The sequence below is a fragment of the Aedes albopictus genome, chromosome 2, assembly GCF_035046485.1.
Source record: "Aedes albopictus strain Foshan chromosome 2, AalbF5, whole genome shotgun sequence".
In the NCBI taxonomy this organism is placed as follows: domain Eukaryota; kingdom Metazoa; phylum Arthropoda; class Insecta; order Diptera; family Culicidae; genus Aedes; species Aedes albopictus.
Window position 1 is genome coordinate 263,044,889 of NC_085137.1, and position 20,619 is coordinate 263,065,507.

Genomic DNA, 20,619 nt, shown 5'->3' on the forward strand with positions numbered 1-20,619 from the left:
CGTAGGATGAAAATGGGAGCCACATGCTTAATAAGGGAACCATAACCAGGAAATCCTCATAACAGCGATCTGGGACTGTACCACCTACGAATTTCTGAATCCTGAGAATACTTTAGAATTTAGAAAAGCACGAGTTTTACCAAGGTCATCATCGAATTGGAGCACTTATTCCTGCGTTATGTTCAACGTATAGGCAGAGCTGAAAGTATCAGTTCTTTCAGTTGACTACTAGATCCCCTTCACTGGAAGCTGATCCATATCAAGATGACAATTACAAGCTAGGTTTTACCTTTTTTAACAGATCACTTTGAGGTCGTTGACAAAGTTTTTTCTGCACACTTTAGGCTATATTTTATTATCATTGATTACAAGATTCATGTAAAATTTGTAATGTAGTAATTTGAGTTACCAATGCTAAATCCCATTCAAATTCAACCACATTACAGAGCTCGCCCTCCAGTCACATTAAAATTTTGCGCAGTAATTTTAGACGCAAAAAAGGATATAAAAAATGTTCGGGGCTGGGTGCGCTTAAATTTTATTTTTTCCAAACAACGTTGACCTATTGTATATTTACATCTCAGGAATCTAAAATGGTGTGATTTGACGAGATCGCTTTAGTTTTATGTAAATGCAGACTCTCGATCAGATTACCCGGAACTAAAAACCGGTAGTAACCAGTCCTGCAAAATATCAGTCTCAGTGCCTGTTTTCAGCCGAAAATAAATTACTGCGGCGGTCGTTTTCAGTTTCTCGATGTGAGAACTGACAGAGTCCGAGAGCTCCATTCGTGAGCGACCCAACAAGATCAATTCAGTAACAAAATTTGAAAACGACGTATAATCAATGCTCAACCATTGATTATACGTCGTTTCCAAATTTTGTTACTGAATTCCCAATCATCTAAACCAGTGCTTCCCAAACTGTGCGCCGCGGCGCCCTGGTGCGCCGTGAACATCTCTCAGGTGCGCCGCAGCCTCTTGGGCCAAAACAGAAAGAACAAACTCTTATTATTGAAGGCAGAATATATTTTTAGCTGTTATTGTATTGTTTTGTAAAACTAATGTCATCTCAAACCCTTTTTTGTATTCGATACCAATGTTTTGTTTTTTTTTTTGTGGAAGACTTCAAAAGAAAGTCATTCAAAGGGGTTTTCCCTCTTCTAAATTTTCAATTAAATGGTAAATATTCCAAAGTCTAGGAATGTTTTCCGGAATTAATAATTTCCTCATGAAACATTTAGATTTTTACAAAATTTTTATATTCCCGAAATTTTGAAAATTTTAGTGACTCTCAAATTGTTGGACTTTTAATGATTCGACTTTGTTTTCGATTTTATCAATAGCTTGTAATTCAAAGTAGATATTTCAAGAAACTGTTTTGAACTTCTTTCCATAATACTGTCATCTATAACACTAGTTTACAAAATAAAACGAAAGTCGTAAACTTCTGTCAACAACCAAAATTTTTTGAGCACAATTTAGCGCTGATTTCAAAACCGTGCTTCAATAAATTTTAAGTAGAACAGTTTTTGAGTTTTAGCTCAATTCACTCAATTTACCAAAAGTTAAATATCTTGAATTTTGTTCTACCAATTTTAAATATTTATCCAAAAATTTAGAATTTGAATATAATACCATTCGATCATATGAATGCAAGTTTTGCGTCAGATTGATGATATTCAAGATAATGGCGAGTTTTAGGTACGTACAGAAAAACTTGTAGTTAGAAGACACAGAATGTTGCTAATTGACAAATTGAGGGATGAATTTTTGAAAAAAAAAGCGCTCTGGTGGGATTCGAACCCACGACCCCGTATTCGCTAGACCGGTGCTTTAACCAACTAAGCCAAAGAACAGGTGGTCGGCGTTCAATCAGACCGGACCATCTGTTTTTCAATGATTTTGGGAAAACATCTTGCAAGCACTTGGGATATCAAATTGAGTGCATTATTTTCTGAAAATATGTAGTTCTCTCATGTAATGACCCATCTGCATCAAAGAAACGTCAATAAGTTCAGAGGTATCGAATTCCTTCGCTTACTTTTAGCTGCTAAAAAAATCGCGTAGTCCACTCTGACTTAACGCCGACCAGGTGATAATTCTGCGGAATAGAAAGCCAAACTGAACCCGAGCCCTCACCATGAACATTCACTTTTTCAAGAACCATCTCTCTTTCGGCTTAGATGTCAATCCACAACACAGCCTCGTTTGTGCCCAACAACTACAGGTGAGAGCGTATTATTTTTATTTGAAGCCGAGACTTACTCTCGCACTCCGCATACCTAGCCACCAAGCAGTCTGTTTGCTGGTGTCTAATTCAGTATGCGTACGATCTGCTTAATTTTAAGCAAAATTTCCAAAAATATATGAAGAAAAGTTTTTTTTTTTCAATAAGAAAAAAATAATTTAAGAATTCTTTCTCAACGTTAATTTGACATTTCATATGTGGGCGAATTACAGTAAAAAAATCAGCTCAATCGGAGCATTGATTACGGAAAATGAGATGTGTGAAGTGAGCGAATTTGCTAAAAAATAGAACAAAAATCGATTTCAAAACATCAACCTTGTGTGGAAAGTCGAAAAAAATTCTGCTCTACTGTAATTTTTTTCTTTCGCGTTTTCGAACTCACAGCATGATTCTACACCAAAAATGATCATCAGCTCCTATATATTTCCTCCTATAAACTGGTTTAGCTCCTTGTCGTAAAAAAAAATCAACGACAATTTATGTGCCGATTTCATGCATGTTTCTGGAACCGCCCTTTTTGAGTTGTTGAGTTGAGTTGAGTTTTGTGAGTTCCAAATATAAAAACATAACTCCTCACCGTCACTGTCAGCACTTTGACAGCTTCTGAAAAATTCAATTTTATATCTTTTTTCCCTTAAATTTGGTAATCTACGCACTTTATTTTAAAAAAATTAAAAGTTTTGCGATGCAATCCTTCAGAAATCTAAAATTTGTGTTAAGTTCTGCGAATCATTGAGCAATTTTTCTTTTTTTAATTATTAAAAAGCATGACATTGAAGGCTTTTTTACGATTTATATTTGAAATTTTGAACTGAAGGTGTTAAAATTATTAAAATTCTTTGTAAAAAGTTGTTGGTGCGCCGCGAAAATTTTGAAAATTGACAAAAGGCGCCGCGGTAGCAAAAAGTTTGGGAACCTCTGCATTTGGTGGTCTTTAACAATGTGCGATGTAGGTAGTGTCTCAGTAAATAAAGGCTTAATCATTCTTAGTCATCACTCCTCTCCTCTCCAGCTGACTGTTTTTAATTGGAGCACCCACCTTCTTGTGCTTTTATGTCAAAAAATAAAATAATATTAAAAAAATAATAAAAAAAAGAAAAATGTTAAAGCTGTGGCCATCACGTTATTATGTTTCCAGTTCAAAACCGAATCAGCGACATATTTGTTTTTTACTTGCGCTGCTTTTGCCTTGCGTTGAACACAATGTCGGAAGTGAGGCGCTGCATTGTACACCTGGTATTCTATACAGCGCCCCACTTCCGACATAGTGTATAACGTAAGGCAAAAGCAGCGGAAGTAAGAGAAAAAATGTCGCTAATTCGGTTTTGAACTGGAAACATAATATTACCCCCAACCTCTCATTCCGCTCCCCTTCCCCTATGACCACGTATCTTAGTAAAGGTCTCTTACTGTAATGAGGATTACACTAAATTGTTAGTATTCTGAAGTCAATTTGAATTATGTTAAGAAAATATATGAACTTCAAACAATACCACTTCTTCCACAACCATGCGGCTCCATTGCGACCTGCTAGAAAAAAAAACAAATTTTGTTCGCGCTTAGCGCAAAAATGCGCAAACAGTGACCTATATAGCCAAAAACTAGACAAAATTGCACGTCAGATCCGGGATACAGCGTCGTTTTCTGACGTTTCCTAAACAAGTACTGGATCTCTTTAATACGATGTTCTCCAAATGTTCATAAAACTCAATATTTTTGCATGCTGGAAAAACATAATAATTTTGTGATTGGATTCCTAACAAACTCTGAAATGTAATGATTATTCATTCCCAAAAACACCAATAATATTGTTACATTATTCAAATCTTCCTAAGTTTTACAACAAGCTCATGAAGAAAACTCAAAAATAAAAACAATAACACCAGTAAAATACCACACAAAACCTCAACTTTGAAAAAATCAACAAGGCTCTTGCGTAGAAACGGCTATCTCAGTCTTAATTTTCGACGATTTATTTTATTCTACCCGACGTTTCGGCCATGGGTTTTGGCCAAAACCCATGGCCGAAACGTCGGGTAGAATAAAATAAATCGTCGAAAATTAAGACTGAGATAGCCGTTTCTACGCAATAACATCCAGTTCCAGTCGAAAAAATCCTAAATCTACAAGGCTCAATTTTTGACCAAATGACTTGAAAATTTGGGATTTTCTTAGTTGAAGTATTTATAATGGAAAAAAAAAATATTAGAAAAATAAAAAAATGAAGTCGATTTTAGAGGTTTTGTCCGGCTTCCGACCACTGTGCATTGTACCGATTCATTCATTCAGTTCTTAGCCGTTGTATGGCACACTTCAATAAACCGTCCCAGAACGAAGCAGAAAGCAGTTTTCATTCTCCGAAGCAGCCGAACCACTAGTCCTTCTCAGGATTGAGTTATTCAAATTCCAGCCTGAGCATCGACACCCCTGCCATTCCGAAGAGGAATTGGCCGCTTCAGCAGGGATCCTCCAACCGAGAGGATTGCGCTCATCATCGAGTGTCCGTGATCGGACAATTAGGGTAATTCATGTATTTTGGACAGGCTGAGGACAACGTTGGAAAAATCGTCCCCTAGCTTCCTTAGAAAGCAAATGATTATCGTGCAAAGTTACTTGTACGCTTATAATATGATTGTACTTTGCGTTCCTGGTGACAAAAACCTTAACGAAAGCATTTTAGGCTGAGAAAATCACAATTTCCAATCGCCTGTTAGAATTGCATTTTGGACACCGAATATATGTTTTGGACACCCTCAGGTATATATAATTTGGACAGGGCAATTATCTCAATGTTTAGCCATGAATACTGCGAAATCATGGAAGTAGCATAAATTAACAAATAGTTTCTTGCAAATAATCAAATTTCTCCGCTTAACAGGCATCATTTTGATAATTATTTCAGTTTTTGTTAAAATCGAGGAAATATCATCAGACCCACATAATACGCCTCCAAGTATGCAATCGCATAGCATCGCCATGTAGTTCGCCAGATGACCAAAATATATTTACAGTAGAAAACTTGTAATGTATTTTGGACACCACCTATTTTAAGCGTTTTAGATGAATGTTAAGAGATTGGCTGCCTAATGCTTCTTAATTAAACATTTTTCATTGCAATAAGGCTTTTAAAATTCTTACAATCATTAATTCAACGATTTTGAGTTGAATATTGTGTGTGACTGTGAAATGTATGTCGTCTTGCATACCTGTGCATTTGAGGGGTTTTAGTGAAATAATTTATATTTTCGACAATTTTGAAGTGAATTCTTAATTGTTAAGCGTATTTTCAACGTATGTCATCAGAATAGGGTCTGTTTGATCAATAGAGTTAATAAACTATAGAGGACGAATGTCGCTGCTGTTCCCTTTGTTCTCGCTCGCAAACATGTCGGGTATCTATCTGTCAAACTGCATACTTTTTCGCTTTGACACTTATAGCCCGGCCTATCTCCGCCAGCAAGAGATGTTTCGGCAGCGACGCCAGCGACATTCTTCCTCTATAGTTTATTAACTCTATTGTTTGATCCAATTATCGATATTGAGAAGTATTTACTTTTATTAGCTCACCGGAACAAGACCTACACCACCGTGCCTGTCCAAATTACATACATGTCCAAATTATATTTTTTACCCTAGATTATTTTTCTAATAAAACATCAAATTTTATTAAATTTCAACATCATTTCAAAATTCAAGATGCTTATTACTGTTCATTTAAATTCCCTCTTATTGACTTGAATATTGTGATTTTACTTCGAAGATGAATTCCAAGGGAATTTGTTTCAGCTGGTTGGGAATCGCCGTTTAATTGCACTCATTATATCCCCCACACAAGGGGCGTTTCAATGCGTTCTTGTAAAATTATAGAATTTATGTTAATGCTCTTATTACGTTAAACGACCTCTAGACTGATTCTCTGTAAAATAATATATGTAACACGCATTGAAAAGTTTAATGCTGAACTTTTAAACTAGAATTTTCCATATTTTTTATAACGAAAACTTTTTATCTCGACGAATTCTTCCGAAAACACATTGGAGCACCCCTCCGACTATGCTCCTCCATATCCTTGCCACCATCAGCTGGCAGCATCAGCAGCATGAGCAGCATAAAAGAAATGTCAGATTGAATCAAAACAAACCACACCAACCGAGAGAGAGAGAGAATCTCACGCACGTGTTGCTCCTACGTTAAATATGTCAAAGCGCAGCCCACAACAGCCAATTTCGTGCTGAACAATAGAAAAACACATGGATCTGCTAATTCCCATAACTGCTTTTCATTAGGCATTGGAATTTCAACTAAGAATGTTTAAACTCTTCAGGAACTTGAAAACTAAATTTGGAATTTTTCATCCCCCAAGAGTAAACAAAACAACCACTAGCGCAGTCTGTTGGCCAACACTGGAAGCTCGCCCCCGTTTACTAGTTCAAATTTAGATTACAAATGGTTCAACTTAAGATAACATTCTCCAAGTAAGAATTACTTAAATTTTATAATTTTATGACAAATAATGCGGATTATTCGGTTGGTCGATTCTACGATAAATAAGCTTTCATTTGACGTGTTCCCATATTGCGTATGATACAATGCATGAGCTGTAAGAGTGCCCCGAAAATATGCTTTCTCTGGTGGGAAACGGGTGAAATCACAGTGATTTTTCAATTGCCTGTTTTCCATGACCAAAACGCTTTTTCCAATGCTTTTAAAGTCCATGTTATCAGGTCATATTACGGAAAGCTGTTTAACATCTTTTTCGGAACAATATTTGCCTAAAAAGTACGTCGTTTTAATGAATTTCGAAATGGTTCAAATTAAGATTACAATTTGACTAGTTCAAAGTTTGATTTCTTACCCTATATACAGAGGATGGCCAAAATGTTTGGGATAGGCAACTTTTTTTCTCCCACAAAAAAAAATCAACATGCTGTAACTTTTCATATAGTGCATCAAAAAATCTCAAATTTTGACTGTTTGTCAACCTATTATATGTGCATCATTGGTACAAATTTGGGCTCGATTGATTAATATTTCGCGAAGTTAGAACCGCTCGGGTAAAACACTATTTTTTAGACAACTCATTTTTGAACTGTCATATCTCGGAAACCAGTGAACCGAATTGAATGAATTTTTTAACGTTTATCAACAATATATTGATGCTTAATAAGACGTTATAAAATGTTATATTTTCTCATGGCGAATTAAGTTATACCGGGTTGAAATTTTTACCCATATAGAGGAAAATATGTCAAATTTACAATACCACACAAAAATTATTAAATGTGTTCTTCCTTCAATCTGAATAGGCTCTAATATATCTGATTAGAGATAATTTGAGAACAGAAATGGAAAATCTTTGGATATCAATACAAAAATTTATTGACATTGATGTGAAAAAATTACATTTTTTCGAGAAAAATCCAAAAAGTGTCAATCCATGATAACTTTTTTCAATGTTTAAAAAGTACCTATGTTTTAATAGTTTGTGAAGCATTTACATATTGTTAGTGTACGTTCAAAATTTCATTCAATTCGGTTCTCTGGTTTCCGAGATATGACAGCTCAAAAATGAGTTGTCTGAAAAATAGTGTTTTACCCGAACGTTCTAACTTTGCGAAAGATTTATCAATCGAGCTCAAATTTGTACCAATGATGCACATATAATAGGTTGACAAACAGTCAAAATTTGAGATTTTTTGATGCGCTCTATAAAAAGTTATAGCATATTGAACTTTTTTGTGAGAGAAAAAAAGTTGCCTATGCCAAACATTTTGGCCATCCCCTGTACATGTGCATACGCGCCAACTTGTGACGTAGTTGGGGGGCAGAGCTCTTCAAAATTGAACGGAATGCAACTTTTTTCGACTAAATACGCTAGTGTCCACATGAATATGCCTTATTTGGATAAACTGCATCGATTTTGATAGTATTTCATTGATTTTGAGAGGCCTTGCCCCTTCACAAGTTGGCGCTTATGTACATGTGTGTGGGGAAACTTCGCGGGTTTTAAGGTTGAAGGATTCGTCATTGATATAATCGTCATCATTGAAAATTCCAAAGCAGTTTTCCCGTCCAAAACTGAATATTTCGCAGTGAAAATGTATTCACTGTATTGTAGGTGGAGAATGAAGTACAGTGAATACATTTTAAAAGTGAAATTTTCAGTTTTGAACGGGAAAACTGCTTTTGAATTTTCAATGATGACGGTTATATCAATGACGAATCCTTCAACCTTAACCGCGACGACAATGTTGAAACCCGAAGTTTCCTCACACGTGACAATCGATTTTTCGCCAAATCCATGCATGAAGTCTAACGTCGAACGTAGTGCGCTGGACAGCGGATCTGGCCCTTTGTCCAGCGACTTTGCCCGACGTACGTCTGACGCACGATTTACATTTACAATTTCAAAATTCCGATTTTCAACTGCACGAACAATATAAGATTACCTGCTTGATTGAATCAGCTTTCGATTGATACATAACTAAGATTTCTGAAAAAGATTTAAGTTAGGTATATTGTTTCTATTATCACCATTAATTCTGTTTTATTTTTACAAATAATATTATTTCAGGTGTATTTAGTCTACGAGGGTGTATGAATCTTACGTATATCCCAGAGGACTTCGCATTCGATTTTCGCATGCTGGTCAACAATCGTGTTCTGTATAAGAACAAAGTCAGCGGAAAAAATCCCCGACCTGTGTGCGTGAATCCGCCTAGGTTTGAGTATGTGGAAGTTTGCGCAAGGTTTTACGACCTGTATTTCGTTGGACGGAACGTGCATGTGTGCTTGGAAATGAACGGAAATTTTGAAGGATATGAGCTTTTTTCAAGGTACGGTATAAGGATGGGGATTGGTTTAACATTAGGGTGCTCGTACACTCTTTGCCCAGACGCCAAAATTTGGTTAATATTTAACCACTTTTGACAGATAAATTTTGGCAGGTTGTTTGGCTCTGTTTGTCACATTTCGTTTATCGAAGGTGACGTAGGTGAACATTGTCGAAGTTGCTGCACTCTGCTCTTACCCACACACTAAGATTCAGATGTTCCAGCTCAGTAATTTTTCACCGAATTCAGTATTTTTTTTCATCTTTTTACTGAGTTTTCAACAGCAGATTTATCTCAGTACACTCGGTAATCGTATTTTCCGTACACCAGTAACGGTATTTACTGTGCATCAGTAACTTTTGACAGTTTATTAGCTGAGCTCGGTAACTCATTTACAGAATATCCGCGAAATAAACAACCGAGCGTACCGAGTTAAATCTGCTGATGAGAACTCAGTAAAAAGATGGGAAAAATACCGAGCTGATCTTAGTGTGCATTCACCAACAAATGGGTAAGAGCAGGATGCAGCAACTTCGACAATGTTCAATCTACGTCATTGAACAGGACTATTTTTGTTTGTCCGGTACAGCTTGGTCAAAAGTGATCAAATGTTTGGCATTGATCAAAAAGCTTTAGATAAAGAGCGGTTTGAAAGGAGGGCGAATGACCTCTCACTCCATCCTTTTCTTTCTCGTGTTTGTTTAGGAGAGTGGGCAAGAAAAAAGGAAAAGCTGGCTACACCCGTGCCTATTTATGAAGTTTAGATTTTTGTTTCTAATTTTAGGGAGTTAAACTGTCTGCGAATGGGTGACAAAGGAGTTAAAATTCTGAAACCCGGCGAAGGGTCTGGATTAAATAGACCACCAGGACTGGATGCAGATGTTGATGCTGGTACCGGCGATATCGATGATTATGACGAGCATATTGTATGATACCGATTTTGATTAATACCTATTTATAATTATTTATTATTTATTTATTGTAATGACCTCCATCTGACAAAATATCTTAATGAAGATAAAAAATAAAAATAAAACAATTGCGTTACATATGGTCGGGGTTCTGCTAAACCGAACCAAAGACCATTTTTTGAAAAAATGAGTTTTCTTAACCATTAGATGAAGTACATAATGATCTTCCTTCCATGTAAAAAACCAGTAATTGTGACAGCTCTCCGTGGAGTAAATTCAAAATTTCGGTTTGGCAGAACAAAAAAAAAAAATAAAACTGCATCCAACCAGAGTAAACCATTCCATAGAAATATTTTAGTTTTGGCCCAGATGATGAACATTTCAAATTCAGTTCAAATTCAAATTCATATATATATATATATATATATATATATATATATATATATATATATATATATATATATATATATATATATATATATATATATATATATATATATATATATATATATATATATATACATATAATAGTCACGCGCGCGGACGTTTCGAATTTCAGCGCTATCATTTTTTTTCGCGTCTGAAAATTTTAAATTTTGGAAGTGCCGTCAAGGCGCCATTCACCGTGGGGGCTCCATTCACTGTATGCCTTCGAATATTTTTTTTCATTATTTCCATATTATGATTGAATGATATGACAATTTCCCCCAATGCTGTATTGGTGAAATTGAAGGGAAATTGTCATATCATTCAATCATAATATGGAAATAATGAAAAAATATTCGAAGGCACACGGTGAATGGCGCCTTGACGGTGGTGGTGATTTTTTATATTTCGAATAAGGTCCCGCTGCTGTCGTCGCGTTGGTTTGATTTCGTTATGTGCGTCGTCGTTTTTCGTGTGATTTTCGGTGTGGATGATGGATTGCCCTCAGTGAATTCGGCGTTTATGAGACGTTCTGACTTCTGGAAGTGGTGCGGCGATTTTGAGGTGTTCTGGCTTGAGGAATAAGATTTTGTGTCTTCAAGAGACAAATTTGGTGAGATCTACCTAATTTTTCTTTTCATTGTTATTTTATTATATTATTGTACAATTGACATTTAATATTACGAGGCTTACACACACGGAGGGGTAGCCTAAGGGGATTAATTGAACTGATGACCGGACTTAAGTACCGTAATCCGGGGTCAAATTGATCAGTTTAAAACAATTTTTGCGCATAACATCCGTGGTAATTCAAATATTGCCGAAAGAATATCTGTAAAACCAGTACCCAGTGGATCTCCATGGGACCATGTGACAGAATTTTGTTCAACAAATTTGAACTTTAAGTTAGATAACTTCAAATATCAAAATATTGGAAATGCCACTTTGGGGCGAAATTGATCAGTATACAATTAAACATAGGCTGGAAAGAAAAATTTCCTTCACAGCTTGATTTTACTCTTCTAAAACCGAATAACGCGTCTAAAATCTTACAACTAGTGAATTTATTACTTTAAATGCAAAATTAAATTTTGAAATTTCCTCTTAAACGCCTAAAGGTAGGCAATTTCATTAAAAATAAGTGATTTCTATCACAAAAAATGACTCTTCATAAAATGAACTTTTTATAACTATTTCATTTTCTGATTAGCTGCATTACATCGCTACCAAGGCTCCACAAAAATGTTAAAACAGAGAATTCACGGGAAGTCCTATAAGCAATCGATTGTTTAGTAGCAATGATTTCAGCTAAATGAGAAATACATTGCAAACTCCTTGAAAAAATAAGGCAAAACTAACTTTTTTCTAAAAAATTAAAAGTCTACACTCATCTCTAGCCATCTACGAATCAGATGACGTAAAAAGTTTAAGATCAATACGACGCTTAAGAGTTCCTAGTATGGAATTACAATGTAGTACCCGAGTGATCAATTTCACCCCGCTGATCAATTTGACCCCGGTTTACGGTACGTGGAGTAGCCAGTCTTTTGTCATGAGCTAGCAGCTTTATGTTGACTACACTAGTTTACAGCATTTTTGAACTCGGTAAGCTGATGATCGTTTTTGGTGTAGAATCATGCCCTGAGTTCGAAAACGCGAGGGAAAAAATACAGTAGAGCGGAAATTTTTTCGACTTTCCATACAAGGTTGATGATTTGAAATCAATTTTTGTTCTATTTTTAGTCAAAGTCGCTCACTTCACACATCTCATTCTCCGTAATCAATGCTCCGATTGAGCTGATTTTTTTACTGTAACTCGCCTACATATGATATGTCAAATAAACGATGAGAAAGAATTTTTAAATTGTTTTTTTTTCTTATTGAAAAAAATACATTTCATCACATATTTTTGGAAATTTTGCAAAAATTTAAGTACCGTATTATCCCGCTAATATGACACCGACTGTTGTCGTATAACCGGGGTATACTTTTAATTCGACAAACTAGTCACCTTACACCACCATGCTCATTGAAATTTGGCAACTCTATTTTTGTTTTTGTTTTGATTTCCGGATTTGTTATGGAACATAATTTCATCAAATATTGCTGTGGTGCGAATGAAAAGCTCGTTCTTTCTACGATTGTTGCCATCCTCAGTTCATTCCGGTTGGTCTCCAGGCAGTTTGGGTGTTGAATAGCACCAACTCAGAACTTCCGAAATCTGCGGCTGCAAGAGAAGTTGCTGCGGGTGCGAGTATAAGCGCAATATCAAACTGTTTTGCATTTACAGTGTACATCGCTGTGACATTTGAACACTTATTAATTCGACATGTGTCGTATAAGCGGGGTACGAATTTAAAAGTGTCGTATTAAAACGTGTCTAACCAGAGGGGTAAGACGGTAGAACGTCCCCAAAACTCGCCAATATCTTGAATTTTATCAATCTGACACAAAATCTGCATTCAGATGATCGAATGGTTTTATATTCAGCTTTTAATTTTTGGAAAAAGATTTTAAATTGGTTGAACAAAACGCAAGATATTTGAATTTTATTGTAATCCATATTTTAAAAAGTATTAAAACTCGATATTGAGCTAAATCTTAAAAACCGTTCTACTTTAAATTTTTTGAAGCACGGTTCGAAATCAGCGCTAAATTATGCTTCAAAAATTTTGGTCGTTGACAGAAGTTCACGACTTTCGTTTTATTTTGTAAACTACACTGAGAGAATTCTCCATATTGATAGTATGTGTCAGCATCTATAGATTTTTGCAATTAGATTTTACAAATGCTGAACATAAGTCACACACATACCTTCAGATGAACTTTTGACTTATTGATAGTATGTGTCGCCTCTTTAAAATATAAGTTCATAGTTTTTACTTTTCATCGTTGATGGCTAATTCAATTTATTTGGCTAGTTTAATGTTTTTTTTCCCTTATTTTGTTCGGTATTTCGATCAATTTATTAACATTTCACAAAACCTCAAAACACTTAAATTTTATTTTAAAATTTGTTCAAAGTAGATGTTTATAAACACAATTATAGAAATGTTAACGTTTTAATGATTAGATGCAGAAGCAGCGGAATGTGCCGGGGCCGCCGCGTCCATGCCGAAGCCGTTGGTGGTGCGATCCGATAATGTGTAACCGAATATCCATCGATGATTTATTCAGCTGCAAAAGGACAATATCTTAATCAAGCCGAACCTCGAGCTTTACGGTAGATATTTTTGTTGAATTATAAATACCTTACGAATAATCTTTCAGCTAAGAAAGATAAGACCGCACTCCATCGCCGTTTTACGCTGCATCTCCGTCCATTTTAGGTAAATATCCTCACTATTTTCGAGATGGACGCTATCCTTCGATGGCTCCTTTATCTTTTCCTTAAATACAAACTTATAACAATATTATACATAAAACATTGGTATTATTTATATTTACCTGTTTAACTTTTCTGCATCCACCTCGTGGTCCATTTTGAAAAAGTGAAAAACAACAACAAAGTTCATGGGAGAAACTAGTTCATTCCCGAAATTTAAAAATTATATGTGAGACTCAATAGATTTTTGCCATAAGGATTGACACATGAATTAACATTAGTCCCACGAACAAAAATTATGTGTGGCATTTATAAACTCCGGAATGAACTCTCTCTGCCAAGTATAAGTTATCACACATAGTCAAAATCATTGCTTTTTTTGTAGTGTAGTGCTACCGAAGGAATTCAACGATTTTAACTCACCCTGCTACAACAAACCATCAGGTAGATAATTCCCTTCCGGAATGATTCTGCAGCCATAGGTAATCCTTGCGCTGCTAGTGGGTACACTTAATCATCATCATCATCAGATGATGAACATTTCAAATTCTCCTCATCGCCGTCAGATTTCTAACTTCTTAGAGTGACTGGAAGGGAGAGTGGCGTCATGTTCCAATTTTGACAGGTTTCCTGCTCGTTTGGAACGGGAATTTGTATGGATTTGACAGATGATCGCTGTTCCAATTTTGACATTGACGCCACTCTCCCTTCCAGTCACTCTATAACTTCTAACCGACTCATACACTGAACGGCGACTTGCGGTGAAAATTACTATTCTGAGGGTCAATTTAAATACACAACGCCACTTAATTTAGGCAGACTGAGCTTCGTTTCAATCAGTGAAGAGAATTGTCAGACAAAAGAGGCACAAAACAAACAACAATGAAGGTGCGACGATTACTCTTTATCCCTACTGGTAACAGATAATGACATGATCTCGAAATTTTTTGTTGCAGACAAAACGGAAGCTGAATTTGTTGCGTACTTTTCAACTCGTGAATAATCAATTATTGCTAACCCAAAGTCGAAACTGTTTAATGATAGAGCTTCACCAGAGTTGCAGTGTTTACCGACTCGAAGTTACCGTTCGAAAATCGCGATGCAAGGCTTAAAAATCTCTAAACTCGTGGTATACGATGTTAATCCCATTATTTTCAAGTTGGGACAAACTTATGTTGCAAGGGTTTGTTTGTCGCAACAAACACAGGTTGCGACATTGTCATTATTGTTGCGCGATGGTTGAATTTTGATTCACTGGTTTCAATTCAACAGAATTTTGTTTTCAATTTTACCATGGACTCGATTTTCAATTAAAAAAAGTTTCTGTTGGCAACCGGATTCGAACCAAGAACCGTAACATCACCAGGCTCGCACGCTACCACTCGGCTATCGAACCGGTTGATGTGAGAAGAAACAAAACGCACACAAGAAGCGTTGGTGGGTCGATGATCATGTTTTGCCATGGTAAATTTAAAAACATTTTTATGCTTGTCATTACTGCAAGCCGCCTTTCAGTGTAGTAACAATCTGTGAAAGAATTTAACACGTAATTAAAAAACGGGTGTTGGAGGATCCAATTATGTTTCGATGGCGTTGATCGCGATTTTTCCAAATCACATTCAGCCAGACCGAACCTAATCCACTGCATTAAAAAATCAATTTATTCTCAACAATACAAAAATCAACTGGCTTTGAATACATGCGTTATGTCGATACACCTCATACTGATAATTTAACGCTGGAGCCGTCATTGAACTAGAAGGTTAATTAGGATAATAAAGCTTGAAAAAAATCAAACAGTTGTTTCGCTTTTGCTGATCAACAAACGGCGTTTTCACGAAAACCATCCTTGAGAAGAATGTTTAAAACTTGATGCAGACTTAACGACTGACCTTCAGCTAGGTAAGATGACCTAGAGGTAACGCGCTTGGTTATCACTTAAGTGATCCATGTTCGAATCTCTTTCGTATTTTAGAAAACTTTTTTGTACTTAGTTCACTTTAGCAGAACATTTTCAAGGTTTTCTTCGACCAGCACAAATTGCTCCACTTCCACATCTCAAGACCTCAGGGCATGCAAGAACATCATTTGACATAAAGGACATAATCACTCTTGCTTTGTGCCTGCACAATACGCATTAGGTTGTCCCAAAATTGCACATGGTGGAAAAGCTTGGGGGCTCACCCTGCAAATGATAGCTAAGAGTGTTAGAAACAAACTTTTGTATGGCGGCAACTTTTAGAAATGACGTTTAGAAGTCGCCCCGGCGAGATTTTTGAAAAATGGCCATTTTTCGCAATAAATTTCATACAAATATTAATTACCGTACAAAAATTGGCAAAACACACCATTTTTATATGTTTTACAGCTTGATATGGATCCAGAATACTTGGGAAAAATAATTAACGACATGTTTTGCAGGTAACTTTTTGATACTGAATTTTTGAATTTACTGAAATTTGTCATTTTTTTATATACTGTGCTTTTTACCCATAATAAAACGTAACTGAACCTACACACTAAGATCAGCTCGGTATTTTTCCCATCTTTTTACTGAGTTCTCAACAGCAGACTTAACTCGGTACGCTCGGTTATTTATTTTGCGGATATTCTGTAAATGAGTTACCGAGCTCAGCTCACAAACTGTCAAAAGTTACTGAAGCACGGTAAATATCGTTACTGATGAACGGTAAATACGATTACCGAGTGTACCGAAATAAATCTGCTGTTGAAAACTCAGTAAAAAGATGGAAAAAATACTGAACTCAGTGAAAAAATTACTGAGCTGGAACATCTGAATCTTAGTGTGTAATGCTAATTCAAAACAATTTCCATAAAAAGATCTGATGCTAATTTAAAACAATTGCCATAAAAAGATAGAAAATTTTATGAGGAAAAACTTTGCCGAAGACAGCATTGTGTTTTTTCTATCCGTTTTAGAGTTATTCACGATTTACTATTTAGTGAAATTGAGATTTTTAGGTATTTAAATATAAATCACAAAACAACTGCCCAAAAACACATACAAAGTAAAAAATCACGTATGCTCAACAAGTTGTTGTCTTGATTGTGTTTAGAAATTATGGTGGCATCATTTATTGAACTTTTGATTCCGTTGACAAATCAATTTTCTTCGATGTAGAAAGGTACCTACTAGCGAGAAACTTTATCATTAGGTTCCATTTTGAGATGCCTCTGTAGGCCATGGCATTTTTAACGGTTATGTACTGACATTGGTTTATACGAGCATAATGCACAATCGAACGCACGGCACATTTTCTATATCATTTAGAAGGTGATACATTTCGCAAAACATGCCAATTTTGTTTTTCAATGATGTTGTTCAAATCGTTCAGAGACATGAATAAAAAATAAAATGTTTTAGTAGTCCCTATCTTTTTGATCAACAAATAGGACGATAAAAATGACGTCACTTGTTTACGTCCAAAACGGTTGTTTACCACTAATAGCCTAACTTGTCTTATTGTATGCCGTGTATGAGTTATGGTAATCAAATTGTTAAAATCAAAAGACGAATTTTAAATGATTTATTAGGTTACTTTTACTACAAAATCATACAAAGATATTTTATCCTACTAGCTAACCCAATGAACATTTCGTTCTTTGAAGGGTAGGCTAATGATTTCTTCAATATGTGGCAAACACTGATTGTGAAAAGCATATGCATTGCATTTTTGTATAACTATTTTTACTGTACGTACTGCAATAAATTGTCACTTAAGTGTGCTTTTAGTCTTCTGGTGAACAAACTTAAATTAGTCATGTTTTTTATACCATCCGGCAGATTGTTGTATAGTACTATTGCTGCAAACGTTATTCGTTTCCTTCCATATTCGGTATTAATTCTATGTATTTGATAGTTGCTAGACCGCCTAGTATTATGCTGGTGATCAGGTCTTGAAATTATTTGATTAGAGTGCGTTCCTGTGACTTTGGTTATTTTGTGAATGTAAATTATTTTCCTATACACGTGTAGACCTAGCAAAGGAAAAATATTGTTTGCTTTCTCCATGTACAATTGAGATTTTGGAAAACTAAATGATAGCTTGTAAACGTTCCGCAAACTTTTGTTTTGTAATATTTGTAGTTTTTGTAAAACTGTTTTTGGAGCAGATCCCCATATGCTTATCAAGTATTGTATTCTAGAGTGGAAGTGTGAAAAATATATCTTCAATAATATTTTAGACGGAATGAAATAAGAGAGTTTACGCAGCACACCGCAGAGTGGTGACAACTTTTTAATGAAACTAGCTATATGCATACGCCACGATAACGTTTCATCCAGAATCAAGCCAAGATATTTGTATTCCGTTACTTGTTCTACTTGTGTGTTGCCTAAACGCCTAAACTAAGTTGTAGATTTGTCGGAGTACGACTGTTTTGAGATTTAAACACAATTGACTTGGTTTTAGTTATATTCATTGAGAGAACATTTTGAGTGAAATAATCATTGAGAATATTCAAATCCGACTGCATTGGGCCACTAATATTTGCAACGTTTTTTCCGACATAAAAGGAAGCTGCATCATCGGCAAATAATCTCAATTTGCCTTTTAAAGGAAGATTTCCCATATCTATATATATAAAAATGAGTTTGAAGCCCCTTTGAGGCAACAAAACTCACGAACGGCTGAACCGATCAGGATGACTCTTGAACGGTTCGGTTCGTATTCGTGGTGGCTGTGTTTATATCTACAAAAAGTTACGAAAATCAACTAGAAAAGTAAAAAAATTGATAAAGTACTGATTTTGCATGAGCTGGGAAGGAAATCAATACGATCGAAATGAAACCAATCTAGAGTGCGGTGCTTTTTTTGAGCTCAATAGTTGTCAAACCACACCAAGACGGCAAGACAAAGTTTGCCGGGACAGCTAGTCATTTATATATAACAAAAACAGCAACGGGCCTAAACTACTTCCCTGAGGTACACCAACGACAATAGGTACTGCGCTGGCTACAAATTTCAACAAATTGAAACCTACTCACTACAAAAAAAGCAATGATTTTGACTATGTGTGATAACTTATACTTGGCAGAGAGAGTTCATTCCGGAGTTTATAAATGCCACACATAATTTTTGTTCGTGGGACTAATGTTAATTCATGTGTCAATCCTTATGGCAAAAATCTATTGAGTCTCACATATAATTTTTAAATTTCGGGAACGAACTAGTTTCTCCCATGAACTTTGTTGTTGTTTTTCACTTTTTCAAAATGGACCACGAGGTGGATGCAGAAAAGTTAAACAGGTAAATATAAATAATACCAATGTTTTATGTATAATATTGTTATAAGTTTGTATTTAAGGAAAAGATAAAGGAGCCATCGAAGGATAGCGTCCATCTCGAAAATAGTGAGGATATTTACCTAAAATGGACGGAGATGCAGCGTAAAACGGCGATGGAGTGCGGCCTTATCTTTCTTAGCTGAAAGATTATTCGTAAGGTATTTATAATTCAACAAAAATATCTACCGTAAAGCTCGAGGTTCGGCTTGATTAAGATATTGTCCTTTTGCAGCTGAATAAATCATCGATGGATATTCGGTTACACATTATCGGATCGCACCACCAACGGCTTCGGCATGGACGCGGCGGCCCCGGCACATTCCGCTGCTTCTGCATCTAATCATTAAAACGTTAACATTTCTATAATTGTGTTTATAAACATCTACTTTGAACAAATTTTAAAATAAAATTTAAGTGTTTTGAGGTTTTGTGAAATGTTAATAAATTGATCGAAATACCGAACAAAATAAGGGAAAAAAAAACATTAAACTAGCCAAATAAATTGAATTAGCCATCAACGATGAAAAGTAAAAACTATGAACTTATATTTTAAAGAGGCGACACATACTATCAATAAGTCAAAAGTTCATCTGAAGGTATGTGTGTGACTTACACAGTTAAAATTTTCGTGTAATATTGCGTTGATTTCGATGCACATATTTGGAGCATCGAAATAAACGCAAAATTGCGTTAGATTTTAAAATTACACGAGCTAAAAAGCGAGTCGTGTAAAATTCAGTTTCGTTGAAATTTAAACGATTTGCTCAATTTATATGCTGCTGCATTTTTCATGGAAGTTTTGTTTTACTTTTCATGCTACCTATCTAATCGAATCAAAATCGATGGACTATAGTCCCTTACGTAAAGGAGCAAACATCCTTTGCCCTGTTTTGCCATAGACTGCGCCATCATTCCTGGCCACGATGCGAGCGAATTTTAAAACAAAGCACCGGGAGACTGCAGTTGAAAGTGCCGCTAGGTGGGTGATTTTTTTTTTGCCGAATTCGATGGAATTCTTCGTAATCTGCACTTGCCCGAACAGCCATTAGTCAGTGTACACTCACCAGCCATCCTGAACCAAAAAAATCGCGGCACAAAACTTGCAAACAACGCGTCTTCCGGTGCTTTCCATAAAATGAACATTCTCGGTCGCTGGCAAAACAAAACTAAAACATGTGACGCCATTTGCATTGACTCCAAACCAAAAGTTGTAAATTTACACGACTTGAAATTTATAGCTTTGTTGACAGAAAATCGGATGCTTTTCAATGTATTTATCAATACAAAGTTAAAAATACAATCAGATAGAATTTTGAGTTGATTCAAGAGTAAAATTGCGTGTTTTTCAATGCTCCAGGTATGTGCATCAAATTAAACTCAATTTTCAATCATTTTTTCGATTAAATTCGTTGAAATTTACAACAACATCGATTTACACATCGTTTAAATTTAAATATTTTTTCCTGTGTATGTTCAGCATTTGTAAAATCTAATTGCAAAAATCTATAGATGCTGACACATACTATCAATATGGAGAATTCTCTCAGTGATACTCAAGTAACTGTG

The 20,619-nt window shown here is 35.6% G+C and overlaps 1 protein-coding gene and 1 long non-coding RNA gene across 2 annotated transcripts in view; both read left to right on the plus strand.

Annotated features, from left to right (window-relative positions):
- Window positions 1–10,132, plus strand: part of LOC134288042 (uncharacterized) — a 44,143-nt gene extending 34,011 nt beyond the window's left edge. The window contains exons 3-4 of the mRNA XM_062851700.1: window positions 8,825–9,086; window positions 9,868–10,132. Of these exons, the coding sequence (XP_062707684.1) occupies window positions 8,825–9,086; window positions 9,868–10,015 (410 nt within the window). The 3' untranslated portion in view covers window positions 10,016–10,132. The remainder of the gene's footprint in view (window positions 1–8,824; window positions 9,087–9,867) is intronic.
- Window positions 10,133–18,888: 8,756 nt separating this feature from the next.
- On the plus strand, window positions 18,889–19,481 carry LOC134287099 (uncharacterized). Its single transcript, XR_009997020.1, has 3 exons — window positions 18,889–19,015; window positions 19,074–19,211; window positions 19,286–19,481. It is a non-coding gene; the product is annotated as an uncharacterized LOC134287099 (long non-coding RNA).
- The last annotated feature ends 1,138 nt before the right edge of the window (window positions 19,482–20,619 follow it).